Raw genomic sequence first — 17,282 nt, 5'->3', positions numbered from 1 at the left:
GAAATTTTACCATAAGGTTCAATACCACGAAAGGAAGGTTGGGATTGATTTTGGGGGTTATGGTACCAACAGTTAAGGAATTAGGGGCCAAAAAGGGGCCAAAAATAAGCATTTTTGTAACTTTCAGACAATAACTTGTGTGTAAGTGTATGGATCTCTCTGACATTGTACCACAAGGTTCCATATCACAAAGGGAAGGCTGTAATTGATTTTGGGGGTAATTGCCTCAAAATTTTAGGAATTAGGGGCCAAAAAAGGGGCAAAAAACAAGCATTTTTCTAGTTTCATGACAATAACTTGTGTGTAAGTGTTTGGATATTTCTGAAATTGTACTACAAGGTTTCATATCACAAAGGGAAAGCTGGAATTGAGTTCGGGGGTAATTGCCTGAAACGTTTAGGAATTGGGGGCCAAAAAGGGGCCAAAAATAAGCATTTTTCTAGTTTCAAGACAATAACTTGTGTTCAAGTGTATGGATCTCTCTGAAATTGTACTGCAAGGTACCATACCACAAAGGGAAGGCTGGGATTGAGTTTGGGGTTGATGAATCATAAGGGGTTCAAAAAATTTGGGGGGGGGGGGGGGATTTTTTTTTTTTTCTTTTTTTTTCTTTTTTTCCTTTTTTTTTTCTTTTAAAATTTTCCGTTTTAAGTTGGTTATTTCTGATTTATATTTAAAAACAAATAATAATGATATGGTAGGAGATATACACCAAACAGGATGTGTAAATTTTTATATAATAAGTATTGTGCAATAGCAAGAAATTTTCAATTGCACAGTATTGCACAACAGCAAGAAATCTTCAATTGCACAGTATTGCGCAATAGCAAGAAATCTTCAATTGCACAGTATTGCGCAATAGCAAGAAATATCCAATAGCACAATATTGCGCAATAGCAAGAAATTGTCAATTGTACAGTATTGCGCAATAGCAAGAAATATTCAATTGCACAGTATTGTGCTAAAGAAGATACTTCTTATAAATTGCTTATTTCTTGATCAATTTCAATGGGGTTTTATTCTTGAATTCTTGGGGTTCTTTAATATGCTGAATATAAACGTGTATTAAGTTTTTGGATTTTGGGCCCCGTTTTTAAATTGGTCCACATTGAGGTCCAAAGGGTCCAAAATTTAACTTTGTTTGATTTCATCAAAAATTGAATTATTGGGGTTCTTTGATATGCCGAATCTAACCGTGTATTTAGATTCTTAATTTTTGGTTCCGTTTTCAAATTGGTCTACATTAAGGTCCAAAGGGTCCAAAATTAAACTTAGTTTGATTTTAACAAAAATTGAATTTTTAGTGTTCTTTGATATGCTGAATCTAAACATGTATTTAGATTTTTGATTATGGGCCCAGTTTTCAAGTTGGTCCAAATCGGGGTCCAAAATTAAACTTTGTTTGATTTCAACAAAAATTGAATATATGGGGTTCTTTGATATGCTGAATCTAACCATGTATTTAGATTTTTGGGCCCCGTTATCAACTTTGTCCACATTGAGGTCAAAAGGGTCCAAAATTTTACTTTGTTTGATTTCATCAAAAATTGAATTATTGGGGTTCTTTGATATGCCAAATCTAACCGTGTATTTAGATTCTTAATTTTTGGTTCCGTTTTCAAATTGGTCTACATTAAGGTCCAAAGGGTCCAAAATTAAACTTAGTTTGATTTTAACAAAAATTGAATTTTTAGTGTTCTTTGATATGCTGAATCTAAACATGTATTTAGATTTTTGATTATGGGCCCAGTTTTCAAGTTGGTCCAAATCGGGGTCCAAAATTAAACTTTGTTTGATTTCAACAAAAATTGAATATATGGGGTTCTTTGATATGCTGAATCTAACCATGTATTTAGATTTTTGGGCCCCATTATCAACTTTGTCCACATTGAGGTCAAAAGGGTCCAAATTAAACTTTGTTTGATTTCATAAAAAATTGAATTCTTGGGGTTCTTTGATATGCTGAATCTAACCATGTATTTAGATTTTGGATATTGGACCATAATAGGTGAATGTCCAATTTAAAATTTTTAAGTTCTTAGACCACATTCATTCTGTGTCAGAAACCTATGCTGTGTCAAATATTTAATCACAATCCAAATTCAGAGCTGTATCAAGCTTGAATGTTGTGTCCATACTTGCCCCAACTGTTCAGGGTTCGACCTCTGCGGTCGTATCAAGCTGCGCCCTGCGGAGCATTTTATTACTGAATAAAAAGGAACTATTTTTTAATAAATTGTTGTCTTTATTCATTGTCTTCCTTTGTAAAGTGAATTAGATGCCCTCTAAAATAGTTTGAATTTATTTATAAAATATACAAGAGCAGTACGTTGGGAGAATTTTGATAAAACTCTAAATCCTCACAGAATCAGAAATATAATTTAAACTGAATGTGTCTCCTTCTGAATAATTTATTGCAATATACATATAAATCCCTTTTGAAAAGAGAAATCTGACTTTTGTCAGATATAATTTTGTATCATTTGCATGACCACATGTCATGGACGCCATTTTGTTTTGTTTACAAAATGTGAAGAAGCCTCGAGAACCATGACCTAAACAGTCTTCAGAAAACTTTATCAATCATGATTATATATCTTCATAAATTTAAATTTGATTATTTAAAGAAATAAAATATATAACAAATACGATTCTAGTTTAGAGACTGCAGTGTACACAGACCATGGTTTGATCTATTTATAGCCCAATTAGCTTACCTGTGATATATGTAAATAATGGATATTAATTCGTTTACAAAACAAATAAAGACACAAACTATGGATGGTAGATAGTTATTCACATAAATATTTCAGGACATTTTATTTATTTTAATAAATATAGGATTTTAAATTGAAAACAAATATAAGCACTAAATGACCAGCTGATAATTTTTATGCCCCCGCCGTAGCAGAGGGGGCATTAAGATTTTACCCTTGTCCGTCCCAAAGTTGGTTTCCGTTCTCTAACTTTAGTTTGCCTCAACCAATGTTATGAAACGTATACACAATGCTTATTACCACAAAATACAGATCAAGTTCGAATTGGGTGGGGTTACTTGTACCGTTCCTGAGTTATGCCCCTTTATAAACATAAAAACTGCTGAATTTTTCATTTCCGTTTCTAACTTTAGTTTGCCTCAACCAAATGTTATGAAATTAATACACAATGCTTATTACCACAAAATACAGATCAAGTTTGAAATTGGGTGGTGTCACTTTAACCGTTCTAGAGTTATGCCCCTTCACAAATGGGAAAATTACTGAATTTTTCGTTTCCGTTCTCTTTAGTTTGCCTCAACCAAATGTTATAAAACTTATACACAATGCTAATTACCACAAAATACAGATCAAGTTTGAATTTTGGTGGTGTCACTTTTACTGTTCTAGAGTTATGCCTGTTTACAAATGGAAAAATTGCTGAATTTTTCGTTTCTGTTCTCTAACTTAAGTTAGCCTCAACCAAATGTTATGAGACTTATACACAATACTTATTACCACAAAACTCAGATCAAGTACAAATTTGGGTAGCATCACTTTTACTGTTCTTCAGTTATGTCCCTTTATAACTTTATATGATATGCAAGCAGGGGCATCATCTGTGTCCCATGGACACATTCCCCATTTATTTACACAAACATTGTGGTGATGTAACTGATAAAAATCACTCCAGCACTTTCTTATATATAGCAGTAGTCAGGGCTAGTAACATCTCAGGATTAGGTCTACTCATTATTGCAGAATATTCAATGAATATACATTTATCGTCTTAATTGAATATATCGGATAATGGGATATTTTTTGCTGACATTTTGGGTATCTGATTTGCCGCAGTCTACTGTACTAACCATTATTAGTGATTTTATTGGGTCAAATAGTGGTAGACAATAAAAATTATGTATATATATTAATGTATGAAGAGATTCATTAAAAAATTTCTATAGATTTAAAACCAAACTATATTTAAATGATAAGTGATAATGTTGTTTTCAAAATTAAGTTGAATTAAAACTATTATACCCAACTTCTTCATTCAAATAGTTTTAACTCTTGAGAGTACAAAGTAATATACTAGTATTTAAACTTGAATAATTTGTTGGGAAAGAGGCTCAAAGTTACAATGCAAATGATCAGGGTAGGAAACTCACTGGAAATGTCTACCAGACCACAGGGCTGGCTGCATAAAAAAACTCCCTGTCCTGATCAAAATTTACCAGCCCTGAAAATTAATGCAATAAAAATCCAACCCATTTTCCTTCAAGATTCTAAATTATGTTTTTGTGTTTTGAGATGTTTTAATGACTAGAAGTATTATTAGATAAACTTGAGGATTTTTTGTGATGAAAATGACTTATGACTGCTTTTGTAAATACACACTGCAACAAGACTTACAAGTGCAAAATATTTTACCATGCGAGTCGTCACAAATCAACCACTCGAACTCCGTTTTCCAACCATGAACAATTGTCCGCTTCCTTTTAGACTGATCGTACAATTTATTTTTTTCTGTTGAGTCAACAGCAGTTCGCTTTTTCGGTGACGAAAGGGCTAAGTACTGTCGTAAAGACATGAGTTTACCAAAACAAATTTGTACTTTTGATTTCCTCTAATATTTATTTTTTATTTAATGAACGCGATCGCGATTGGACGATTCCATACCAACTAGCCAATGAGTGCGGATCTTACAAACAACAGGTATCACCATGTTCCCTGCAGAAATCGCGTGGAAACACGTGGTAGTAAAAAGTTAATTGGCAGTCATGATTCTTACATGCTGTTATGAATGGGGTCATACTGAGAACTCATTCCAAAAATAGAAAAAGGTAATCCCAACCACCTGCAAAATATAGACCGTCCACCGGACTGTTGAAATTTAATTATTGACTGCCCAATTGTAAAATAGGCCGTCTCGGGCGGGCTATAATTTCGAACTCTGAAATGATATTTTTTATGCCCCTGCCGTAGCAGAGGGGGCATTAAGTTTTACCCTTGTCCGTCTGTACGTGTGTTCTCTAACTGGAGTTTGCCTCAACCAAATGTTATGAAACTTATACACAATGCTTATTACCACAAAACACAGATCAATTTTGAATTTTGGTGGCGTCACTTTAACTGTTCTAGAGTTATGCCCCTTTATAAATGGAAAAGTTGCAAAATTTTTAGTTTCTGTTCTCTAACTTAAGTTGCCCCAACCAAATGTTATGAAACTTATACACAATGCTTTTTACCACAAAATACAGATCAAGTTGAATTTTGGTGGGGTCACTTTAAACATTATCGAGTTATGCCCCTTTGAAAATCGAAAAATTGCAAAATTTTTAGTTTCCGTTCTCTAACTTAAGTTTGTCCCAACCAAACATTATGAGACCTATACACAATACTTATTACCACAAAACTCAGATCAAGTACAAATTTGGGAAGCGTCACTTTTACCGTTCTTGAGTTATGTCCCTTTATAATGTTGTATGCAAGCGGGGGCATCATCTGTGTCCATGGAGACACATTCTCCATTTATTTTTTATATCTTAGTAATCTGACGACTTTTTTTATGTATTTACAAATTGACATTTATCTTTCTTTGCAGGATAACATGTTATTTTGCGATACCTGTGACAGAGGCTTCCATATGGAATGTTGTGATCCACCTCTAACTAAAGCCCCTAAAGGTAAATATGAAAAATGAACAGAAAAAAATATTCTACACATTTTTTATGCCCCCTCTGTAGCGGAGGGGGCATTAAGTTTCACCCTTGTCCATACGTCCAAAGATTGGTTTCCGTTCTCTAACTTTAGTTTGCCTCAACCATAAGTTATGAAACTTATACACAATGCTTATTACCACAAAACACAGATCAAGTTTGAATTTTGGTGGCGTCACTTTTACCATTCTAGAGTTATGGCTATTTACAAATGGAAAAATTGCTGAAATATTCGTTTCTGTTCTCTAACTTTAGTTTGCCTCTACCAAATGTTATGAAACTTATGCACAATGCTAATTACCACAAAACACAGATCAAGTTTGAATTTTGGTGGTGTCACTTTTACCGTTCTAGAGTTATGCCCTTTACAAATGGAAAAATTGCTGAAATGTTCGTTTCCGTTCTCTAACTTTAGTTTGCCTCAATTAAATGTTATGAAACTTATAAACAATGCTTATTACCACAAAACTCTGATCAAGTACAAATTTGGGTAGCGTCACTTTCTGGTTCATAAGTGGGAAACAAATTCTAAAATAAATAGTTTTACTGGTTATCATTTTTTGTTAAATAACATTTTAATTTTGAACCTTTAAATATATAAAATTATCAAGTTGGTACATATGTGTATTAATATATAATGATGGTTACATGTAGCATTGGGATATATATCAACCGTCCATCTATAAAAAATAAAAGGCAATGACAAAATGTTGTATTGAATTTTTTATCTGTAGGCAAATGGAAGTGCAATATTTGTGACCCTAACCGGGGTAATAAAAAAGGAAAGAAATATTTAGAGATGGTGAACAGATTGAAAGAAAAGTACAGAAACAAGGAAAAAATCAAGTTAAAAAGACCGGCTAAGAAGTTTTTTTCACAGAAGAAACATGATTTGATAAAGTATGTAATGTTATTATTATTCAGGTAACTAAATAAAGTATGTAATGTTATTATTATTCAGGTAACTAAATAAAGAATGTAATGTTATTATTATTCAGGTAACTGTAAATAAAGTATGGAATTATCATTCAAGTCTTTGATTTTGAAGTATTCTTTGCACAACATTGCATGCAATTTGCTTCTTAGTCACCTGGCCCAAGGGCCAAGTGAGCTTTTCTCATCACTTGGCGTCTGTCGTCCGTTAACTTTTACAAAAATCTTCTCCTCTGAAACTACTGGACCAATTTTCACTTGGCCATAATCATCACTGGGGTATCTAGTTTATAAAATGTGTCTGATGACCCTGTCTGCCAACCAAGATGGCGGAGGGCTGAAAATAGAACATAGGGGTAAAATGCAAGTAGAGAGAAACTAAACAGACTAAATGATCAGCAATACAAAATCAACAAAACAGAGATTTTTGTCATGAATTCTGTTCTCGTCTACAATTTGAGAGTGTCCTTTGTTGAATATGCACATAGACCAATGTGAGCGACACAGGCTCTTTAGAGCCTCTAGTTTACTGTACAAATAAAAGTGTACAATTGTGTGATATTTATATAGTATATAAAAATTAGGTCTAGGACAAAAGTCCTACCCCAGATAAAAGCCCCGTAGTTGTATAATATATCTTTTCAGTTATGCTAAATTCACTAAGGGGAATTTTAAGCTACTTTCATAAAGAGAATTGGACCTGAAATTAAAATTTCTTAATTAAGCACTTCGTATGTAAAAACATTACAACAATTTAAAACTATTTCACAAGTTTACAAAAATATACCAGATATGAAATAATGCTCATCCTATGTATCACATTTTATAGTTTCCACAAAAGAGATCGGCATCATGAATAACTCTCTTAAACCAGAGATTGGATTTTATTTAAACATTTCCAGAATATGTTTTCCATAATGCCATTGTGTATCTCCATTTCATTTATTTTTATTTTTATGGTCAAAAGGATTTTTGAGGTTTACATAAATTGTTGTATATGCAAAATGGGTAGACATCTTTTATCTACAACTGACTGGATTTCAGTGAATTTGCATGATAATTATAAAGAAGTGTACTTTTTATCAAAATTTTTGCACACAATGGCCACCTGCCATGTTTCTTTTAGGGTTGTTGCAACTCTTTTTGTCCATCAATAAATAGTAGCATTCATTAATGCACATTATGATTTATGAATTTACAATGATTGTTTATAAATAAGCTACATTGAAGGAAACTGGAATTACAGCAGAATGCATTGAGTGTGTAGGTAAAGGTAGAATCTTTTGGTTAGCTTGCTTGTTAGCTGAACCGCGAAGTCATTATTAGGTTAGGTATACTACCCTCCTTTCGGAGTAGTATAGTCCTACAGACAGATAGATTGGTTATCGGTCGGACTAGTCTTCTCTTAAAGGAGGGTAGTATACCTAACCTAATAATGACTTCACGGTTCAGCTAACAAGCAAGCTAACCAAAGATATTACCTTTACCTACACACTCAATGCATTCTGCTGTAAATGAATACCCATTATGATTACTGTATGACCAATTTATTTTTGATTTTTGTATTGTAGATGTCCAACACCAGGTTGTGATAGTACAGGGAATGTAAATGGAAAATCAAATGTTCATCGGTCGTAAGTTGTCTACCCACTACATTTATTTCATGTGTCTTGTTTTAACATTTTTTCAAGTCTTTTTTGTCTCGCCTGCGGCTCTTGTCGCAGTATGCCAGACATAAATATTACTATCCGTCAGCAGCAGTGAAAACTATTTGTATAAAGCTTTATATTTCAGAAGGTAGGAGACCTGGATACTTAATACCTTTTATGCAGATAACTTATGTTACGAAGTTTCCGTCTGTCATATTTCCATTGTCCTCATTTTCATGGTTCAGCATCTGCTTGAAAAAAAAATATTGTTATTTGGTCGTGATTTTCTCAGCTATTATGAGTATATTTGGTATATGGGTTCCTTGCAACGTCTACATGTCCTTCATACAGGGTTCGCCTGACCTTCACCTCATTTCATGGGTAAGTGATCAAAGTTAAAAGTTAAGTGATTAGGTCTGTTTCTCAATTACTATAAGCAGTAGGTCAACGATATGTGATGTAAGGGACGATTTTAAGGGGTACATGTCTGTCTGGCAGGTTTCATCTGACCTTGACCTCATTTTCATGGTTCATTGGTCAATGTTAAGTTTTTGTGTTTTGATCTGTTTTCAGGTACTATAAGTAATAGGTCAACTATATTTGGTGAATGACTGTATTAGTTAGTTTATTTCTAACCAGAAGCAATACAGCTTATAGGTATATCATAAATATATACAAGCATATCATAACAGAACATTTTAAATACAATCGGAGGCAAGACTACAAAGTATAAATCATTCAAAGGATTGTCCTGAAAATTTTATGTCTGTGGCGTATGTTAAATATTTTCCTAAATTAGACAATTCCTTTACATTGATTGTTGACAATAACTAAACTAATTTAAGAACAGATGCATTTGTATAATAATACCTTTTAATATACAATTTTCTTATAATGTCATATTTTTGGCATTTTGAAATGAAATGAAATTCATCCTCAATATCACCATGGTTACATAAAATACATAATCTATCATTTCTTGGTCTTTTTATGAATCTACCATATTCAATATTTAGCTTATGTGAACAAAGTCTATACTTAGTTAAGAATCTAATACATTGTAAGGTGTACAGTCTGTCTGGCAGATATCATCTGACTTTGACCTCATATTCATGGTTCATTGGTTAATGTTAAGTTTTTGTGTTTTGGTCTGTTTTTCAATTGCCATAAGCAATAGGTCAACTATATTTGGTGTATGGAGTAATTGTAAGGTGTGCATGTCTGTCTGACAGGAGTTATCTGACCTTGAGCTCATTGTCATAGATCTTTAAATATGTTACTTTATGTGATACTTTTAGTAAAACTTTTATCTTTAAGACTTTCAGCGTAACATCAATGGTCTGTTAAGTAGGCGAGACATATCAGCGTGTGCACTCTTGTTGTTTTATATGTAAGATTTTAGAAACTTTGGTTTGTAGGTTAGTTGAGCTATGCCCCTTGAAAATATTAATTATATGGAAAACTGTATTGTTAGTGCTCTCACATGTACAATTCTTGCCAGATTTTTATCAAACAATAGGTTTATATCAGCAATGTTGCATTTCAAAAATAAAAACTTTTTTAAAGAGATATGTCCTTTGGAAATATTAATTATATGGAAATTTGCATTGTAAGTGCTCTCGTGTGTACAATTCTTGCCAGATTCTTATCAAATTTATATCAGCAATGTCTCAGACAAGTTAGAAAATCAGTGCTGATCAGCTATTTTTATGCCCTTTGAAAGATCAATTATATGGATAATTGCATTTTTAAAGTGCTCTCAAAGACTACATTTCACTTAGATATTTATAAAAAGATAAAAAAACAAACTAAATTTTGTTTGTTTGTTATTGCCCTTGAATAGATAAAATATGTGCAACACAGGGAACATTGGTTGGAACTCTGTTATTTTATATATTATTTATAGTGTGTAATAGTAGATATTGTTATAGCAAGATTACAATATAGACTGACATAAAATAGTTTGCATAACATACATTTTACATTGTAGGAGGTTGTTTTGTCCTTTAGTCACACCCGAACAGAGGAAAAGATATAAACTTGAAAAGAAATATACTGACAACAATGGACAATATGATTCTGATTCAGAGTTTGAGGATAGGGGTAATTCAAAAAAAGAGATAAAGAAACCTTATGATTACTCCAGTGATTCAGGGAGTGAAAATGGAGAAGTTGGGAACACCTTTGACCCATTTTTTGCCATTAGCAAACCTAAAGGTCTTGTTGATGGTTTAACACAATTTTTTACTCCATCAAACAAGCGTACATCCCGTGTTTCATTAAATGCTGCATGTGCAGACTTTCCTTCCATTCCAGTCAAAAACAAGCATTCAAAATCCCAGCAAGCTGCTAGTCGGCTGCTGAAAAGATCTAAACTTGTGCAAGCCAACAAACATTGTATTAAGAAAAATAAGTTTGGTAATGCCATCACTAATCGCTTCCCAAAAACATTCACAAGAAAATCAAACTTTAATCCTCAATTCCATAGTTCTATATTGGAAAGTAGGGATAGTTCATCTGACAGGGAGAGTTTAAATGACGATTCCATTGACTTTACAACCATTGTGAAAAGAGGGCGTGGAAGGTCATTTACAAGAGGCAGAGGAAGGGGAAGAGGACGAGGTAGAGGATTTGGAACGCTTCTAAGTGGAACAACAATATTTGGAAGAGGAAGAGGATTTGGACGTCCTCCTGGACCAGGACGTGGTAGAGGGTTTGGTCGTCCAGGAAGACCGTTTGGTAGAGGTAGACCATTTGGTAGAGGTAGACCATTCAGTAGAGGTAGACCGTTCAGTAGAGGTAGACCATTTGGTAGAGGTAGACCATTCAGCAGTGGCATTAATAGGAAAGCATTCTTGGATGATTCAGATGACTTTACCATGTTAAAAAGAATATCTCAACTTGACAAACCCTCACCTGGTAGGGGACGAGGTCGTGGACGGGGACGAGGTCGTGGTAGTTCTTCTGTTGCCAGCAATGAGCATTGCCACGGTAAGAATCAATGCTGCTTTTCTTGCCATCACATAACTGCATCTCTCATGTAGACGCTGGTGCATGCTGTAAAGATAAAGGAATGTAGTATATGCATGTGTGTATTGTCTGGCAAATGGTTCAAAGGTGCCCCAACCTCTCTCACTGCAGAGCATTTTTGCCCATGTTGTCAATTGTTTCTCTTTGTTACAAGTCATTCATGATAAGATTCAGTTAAAGTAACTTTCAATAAGTGTGTTCTGGATTTTGATCCTTTTGCATGTTATTTTAGTTTGTTAGTATGTTTGGTGGTATTACCTGCATGTTAAATTGTTTACAAACACACAAAATAAGAAGGACCACATTTGTTAAGGTGTCCATAGAATTTTTTTTTTTAAAATAACTTTTACATTCATGTTGAGATTTCAGTGAACACCTTCATTTTTGGAAAATTTTCATTTCAAATTCTTTAGGAAGGTATCTAGATACTTGAAGCTTTCTTATTTTGTATGTTTGTTAGTGTAGAATTTATTGATTATCTTTATGAGCACTCAGTTGTTGATTCATTACATTAATTGATAATAACTAATACATTGTAAGTGTTCAAACTAACAAAAAGTGTCATGTCTCCTTAAACTAAAAGTTGTAATCTAACATTACTATTCAATATATATTGTGAAGATTACAAATCATTTACGGCCCTCAATCTTTTAAAGTAACCACATATACTTCAGGTCTACAGTGTCAATATGCTAATGAAATAAATATCACTGAAAATTTCTTCAGATTTTTCTTTTTCATATATATTTGACATTTTGTTTTAAAAACAGAATGTATTTTAAATTTATATATAAAAATGAGGTCACATTTCATGTACTATAATCATTACAGAAGTCAAGAGTTAGAATAGAAACTTACTTTGAGGCACATCATATTATTGAGAAGTTTTCTCTGTGTGTCCAATAAAAGGAAGAAATATTTGTGTTGAACTTTGTTTTGTGGTGTTTTCTTTTGATATATAAATAAGGAGATGTGGTATGACCTTAAATGAGACAACTTTTCAAATAAACTCATCATAGATACCAGGATTAAAATTTTGTGTTCCATACGGGCGTTTTGTCTACAAACGACTCATCAGTGACGATGAATAAAAAAAATTAAAAAGGCCAAATAAAGTAGGAACTGAGATCAAAGGATGAAGAGTAAACAAATGTAGGGCGCTCTTTCATTAAAGAATTAGCATTGAAAACCAGAATAACTTGTCAAGTTTATAAGAAAAGATGCAAGAATTTGAAATAAGACATAAAAACAAAAATGTACATGTAAAATTGGCTGTTGCTTGTAAACAATAATTTACCAATCTTTTCTTAAGAATCAATATTAAGTAAAATTATAGTATGGTATTTTGTTAATTGTTCTTTTATTGTTATAGGACTTTTCTATTATAGTTAGAATATCATTGTATTAAATGAATCAGCAACTGTATATTTTGTTTATTCTTGAACATAAGCCATACATGTATTAACCAATTTTCTTGCAATTGGTCAAGTTAAGAATTAAGATGTTATCAAAATCTACATTCCGGTGATGAAGGTTGGTTGAAGTAAATTTTCCTATGATATACTTCAACCAGAGAAGTTTTGGTGTTTGCATCTGAATTATTTTATAAAGCTCAGATAAAGTAGAAATGACGTACCATAAGAAAATTTGTTAACGGTAACCTGTATTGTTTATTCTATAAAGTCTTCTAGAACCAAACCATAGTAAAACCAATGCTATTAAAAACTGAGAATATATTAGCAAAAATTGTTTGGTAAAAGGATATTTAATTGTTAAGTATGTACAAGATAATAGAACTCAACAGATTCATTCTAACCTTGTTGGCAAGTAAGCTGTAATTAACCATGCTTACAGAATAATATATACCAACTTTACTTTAAGACCTGTGTAAGATAAACATTCCATGTTTTGTGTATCCTTTTATTCTGATGGTTTAAAGAAGGTTTTACATTTCTTAATTCTAATTTCAATGTATTACGATGTCATTTTTGCATGCATAAATATTATTTAGAACATTAAAGATAATTTAGATATGAATATGAACTGTTGAGCCCTTTCAATAAACTTTTAATACTATTGAATTTTACTAAATATTATGAGTAATTCATTTATTGATCTGATGACTTAAACAGTAACTTGTGTTCACTTTCAGAAAGTCCTCCACAAAAACCACCAAGAGAGCTTCCACCAAATGTTACAGATACTGACAAGGATTTGTTTAAGCAGGCACAGGAAAAGGCTCAGGAAGTTTTGAAGCAGGTTTGTATTTATGATGTGTGATGCAAACATGATGAATTCAACCTGCATGGTTTGAAAAGTAAAGAAATTCCTGCTAATGCTGTTCTAGTTTCACAAGGGGAATTTTTCATCTTTAGCCACATGAATGAAATAAGTTCATTTTATAGTTCATAAATATTTTTATGCCCCCGCCGTACCGGAGGGGGCATTAAGTTTTACCCTTGTCCGTCTGTACGTACGTACGTACGTACGTACGTCCCGAAATTGGTTTCCGTTCTCTAACTTGAGTTTGCCTCAACCAAATGTAATGAAACTTATACACAATGCTTATTACCACAAAACACAGATCAAGTTTGAATTTTGGTGGCGTCACTTTAACCGATCTAGAGTTATGCCCCTTTATAAAAGGAAATATTGCATAATTTTTAGTTTCCGTTCTCTAACTTAAGTTTGCCTCAACCAAATGTTATGAAACTTATACACAATGCTTATTACCACAAAACACAGATCAAGTTTGAATTTTGGTGGTGTCACTTTAACCGATCTAGAGTTATGCCCCTTTATAAAAGGAAAAATTGCAAAATTTTTATTTTCTTCTAAATATCAAGTTTATATAATATATTTTTATACGACCGCAAAAAAATTTTGTGGTCGTATATTGGTATGACGTTGGCGTCGTCGTCGTCGTCGTCGTCCGGCGGCGTCGTCCGAATACACAATGGTTTTCGCACTCTAACTTTAGTTTAAGTGAATGGATCTCTATGAAATTTTACCATAAGGTTCAATACCACAATAGGAAGGTGGGGATTGATTTTGGGGGTTATGGTACCAACAGTTAAATAATTAGGGGCCAAAAAGGGGCCGAAAATAAGCATTTTTGTAACTTCCAGACATAACTTGTGTGTTATTGTATGGATCTCTTTGACATTGTACTACAAGATTCCATATCACAAAGGGTCGATGATGGGATTGATTTTGGGGTTAATTTCCTCGAAATTTTAGGAATAAGGGGCCAAAAGGGGGCAAAAAACAAGCATTTTTCTAGTTTCATGACAATAACTTGTGTGTAAGTGTATGGATCTTTCTGAAATTTTACTACAAGGTTCCATTTCGCAAAGGGAAAGCTGGAATTGAGTTTTGTGGTAATTGCCCAAAACGTTTAGTAATAAGGGGCCTAAAAAGGGGTGAAAAATAAGCATTTTTTAGTTTCTAGACAATAACTTGTGTTCAAGTGTATGGATCTCTCTAAAATTGTATTACAAGGTACCATACCACAAAGGCAAGGCTGTTATTGAGCTTGGTTTGGGGGGGGGGGGGGGGGGGGGGGGGGTGATGAATCATAGGGGGGGGGTCAAAAAAGGGGTAATTATTTTTTTTTGTTTAAGGAATAAGGGGAAAAAAGGTTAAAAAACTAGGGTTTCCATTTTAATAGACAAATAATTGAGTAAAGAACATTATTTAAAAGCAGTGTAAGGTTGGTAATTCAAATTCATTTAAATATCTCACCTGCACTATGTTTGAATTATGTAAATTGGAAATTTGCCAATTATTTTAGTATAATAAACTTCATTGGAAATTTGCCAATATAATATTTTGCTGATGAAGGTTTTTTGTTTACCTTTAGTCTGACTATGATGTCATTTTCTATTTTAATAGCCTTATGATGTAGTTAAATTTTTTTTAATACTTTTATGATGTATTTTAATGCGCTTTTATGGTTGCAAATTTATTGTTTTAATATAATAAACTCCATTGGAAATTTACCAATAGTTTGTTTATTTTTAGCTATGACTATGATGTCATTTTCTATTTAATTTTAAGGTTACAAATTAATTTCAGTTTTAAATATTATTGTAAAATGTTTGCCCAAAACATTTATTAATAAGTGGCCAAAAAAGGGGGCAAAAATAAGCATTTTTTTAGTTTCCAGACATTAACTTGTGTTCAAGTGTATGGATTTCTCTGAAATTGTACTTAAAGGTACCATACCACAAAGGGAAGTGGGTCAAAAAAATTTTTGGGGGGGGGGGGATTTTTTTTCCTTTTTTTTTTCTTTAAAATTTTCCATTTTAAGTTGGTTAATTCTGATCACAAAGAGAAAGTTGGAATTGAGTTTGGGGGATAATTGCTCAAATGTTTAGGAATAAGGGGCTAAAAAAGGGGTTAAAAATAAGCATTTTTTTTTTTAGTTTCCAACAATTAATTGTGTTTAAGTAATTGGATCTCTGTGAAATTGTACTGCAAGGTACCATACCACAAACTGAAGGCTGGGATTGAGTTTGGGGGGGGGGGGGGGGGGGGCGTGATGTGTGAAAATTTTCCACTTAAAGTTGGTTAATTATTTCTGATTTAGATATAAAAGCAAATAATAATGATGTGGTTTGATTTTATCAAAAACTTAAATTGAAGTTATGTATATTGTAAATTTAGGTTACATTGGAATTTAAGAATTGGCTTTGGGGTAGGGTTATGGCTCAAACCTTTAAATAATAAGGGAAAAAAAGGTGAAAAAACAAGGGTTTCCAGGTTAATAGACAAATAAGTACAAAACATTATTTAAAAGCAGTGTAAGGTTGGTAATTCAAACTCATTTAAATATCTCACTTACACTGCTTTTAAATTATGTAAATTGGAAATTTGCCAATAACTTTATTGTTAATAAATGCATTGGAAATTTGCCAACAATTTTAGTATAATAAACTTCATTGGAAATTTGCCAATATAAAATTTTGCTGATGAAGGTTTTTTGTTTACCTTTAGCCTTGACTATGAAGTCATTTTCTATTTTTATAGCCTTATGATGTAGTTGAATTATTTAATACTTTTATGATGTGTTTAAATGGGGTTTTATGGTTGCAAATTTATTGTTTTAGTTTAATAAACTCCATTTAAAATTTGGTAATAAAAAAAATTTTTGTTTATTTTTAGCTATGATTATGATGTCATTTTCTATTTTACTTTTATGGTTGCAAAGAAATTTTTATTTTTAGATATTACTGTTAAATGATGCTGATTAAGGTTTTTGCTATGTTTAGCCATGACTATGATGTCATTTTCTATTTTAATATCTGTCATGATGTATTTAATGGGCTTTTATGGTTACAAAGGAATTTTATTTTTAGATATTACTGTAAAATGTTGCTGATTAAGGATTTTGTTTATTTTTAGCCATGACTATGATGTCATTTTCTATTTTAATACCTTTATTATGTAATTTCCACTTTTAGATATAACTGTTAAATGATGCTGATTGAGGGTTTGAATGCTGGGATTGATTTTGGGGGTAATTGCCTCCAAATTTTAGGAATTAGGGGGCAAAAAACAAGCATTTTTCTAGTTTCATGACAATAACTTGTGTGTAAGTGTATGGATATTTATGAAATTGTACTACAAGGTTCCATATCACAAAGGGAAAGCTGGAATTGAGTTTGGGGGTACTTGCCCAAAACGTTTAGGAATAAGGGGCCAAAAATAAGCATTTTTCTAGTTTCCAGACAATAACTTGTGTTCAAGTGTATGGATCTCTCTGAAATTGTACTGCAAGGTACCATACCACAAAGGGAAGGCTGGGATTGTTTTTGGGGGTAATTGTCTCAAAATGTTAGGAATTAGGGGCCATAAAGGGGCAAAAAAACAAGCATTTTTCTAGTTTCATGACAATAACTTGTGTGTAAGTGTATGGATCTTTATGACATTGTACTGCAAGGTTCCATATCACAAAGGGAAAGCTTGGTTTG

General features: G+C 32.6%; 1 protein-coding gene across 5 annotated transcripts in view; it reads left to right on the top strand.

Moving 5' to 3' along the window:
• LOC127707696 (histone acetyltransferase KAT6B-like) overlaps positions 1–17,282 on the top strand; it is a 59,201-nt gene that overhangs the window by 10,623 nt on the left and 31,296 nt on the right. For 3 of the 5 annotated variants that reach the window (XM_052212361.1, XM_052212362.1, XM_052212359.1), the window contains exons 5-9: positions 5,581–5,662; positions 6,430–6,595; positions 8,200–8,262; positions 10,268–11,268; positions 13,460–13,566. In XM_052212361.1, coding sequence (XP_052068321.1) covers positions 5,581–5,662; positions 6,430–6,595; positions 8,200–8,262; positions 10,268–11,268; positions 13,460–13,566 — 1,419 coding nt within the window. The remainder of the gene's footprint in view (positions 1–5,580; positions 5,663–6,429; positions 6,596–8,199; positions 8,263–10,267; positions 11,269–13,459; positions 13,567–17,282) is intronic. The other 2 variants (XM_052212364.1, XM_052212363.1) reach the window with 1 other exon arrangement.

This window comes from Mytilus californianus, unplaced genomic scaffold (assembly GCF_021869535.1).
Source record: "Mytilus californianus isolate M0D057914Y unplaced genomic scaffold, xbMytCali1.0.p SCAF_7, whole genome shotgun sequence".
NCBI lineage: Eukaryota > Metazoa > Mollusca > Bivalvia > Mytilida > Mytilidae > Mytilus > Mytilus californianus.
The sequence above is the reverse complement of the archived record's forward strand: the minus strand, read 5'-3'. Positions and strand labels throughout refer to the sequence as shown.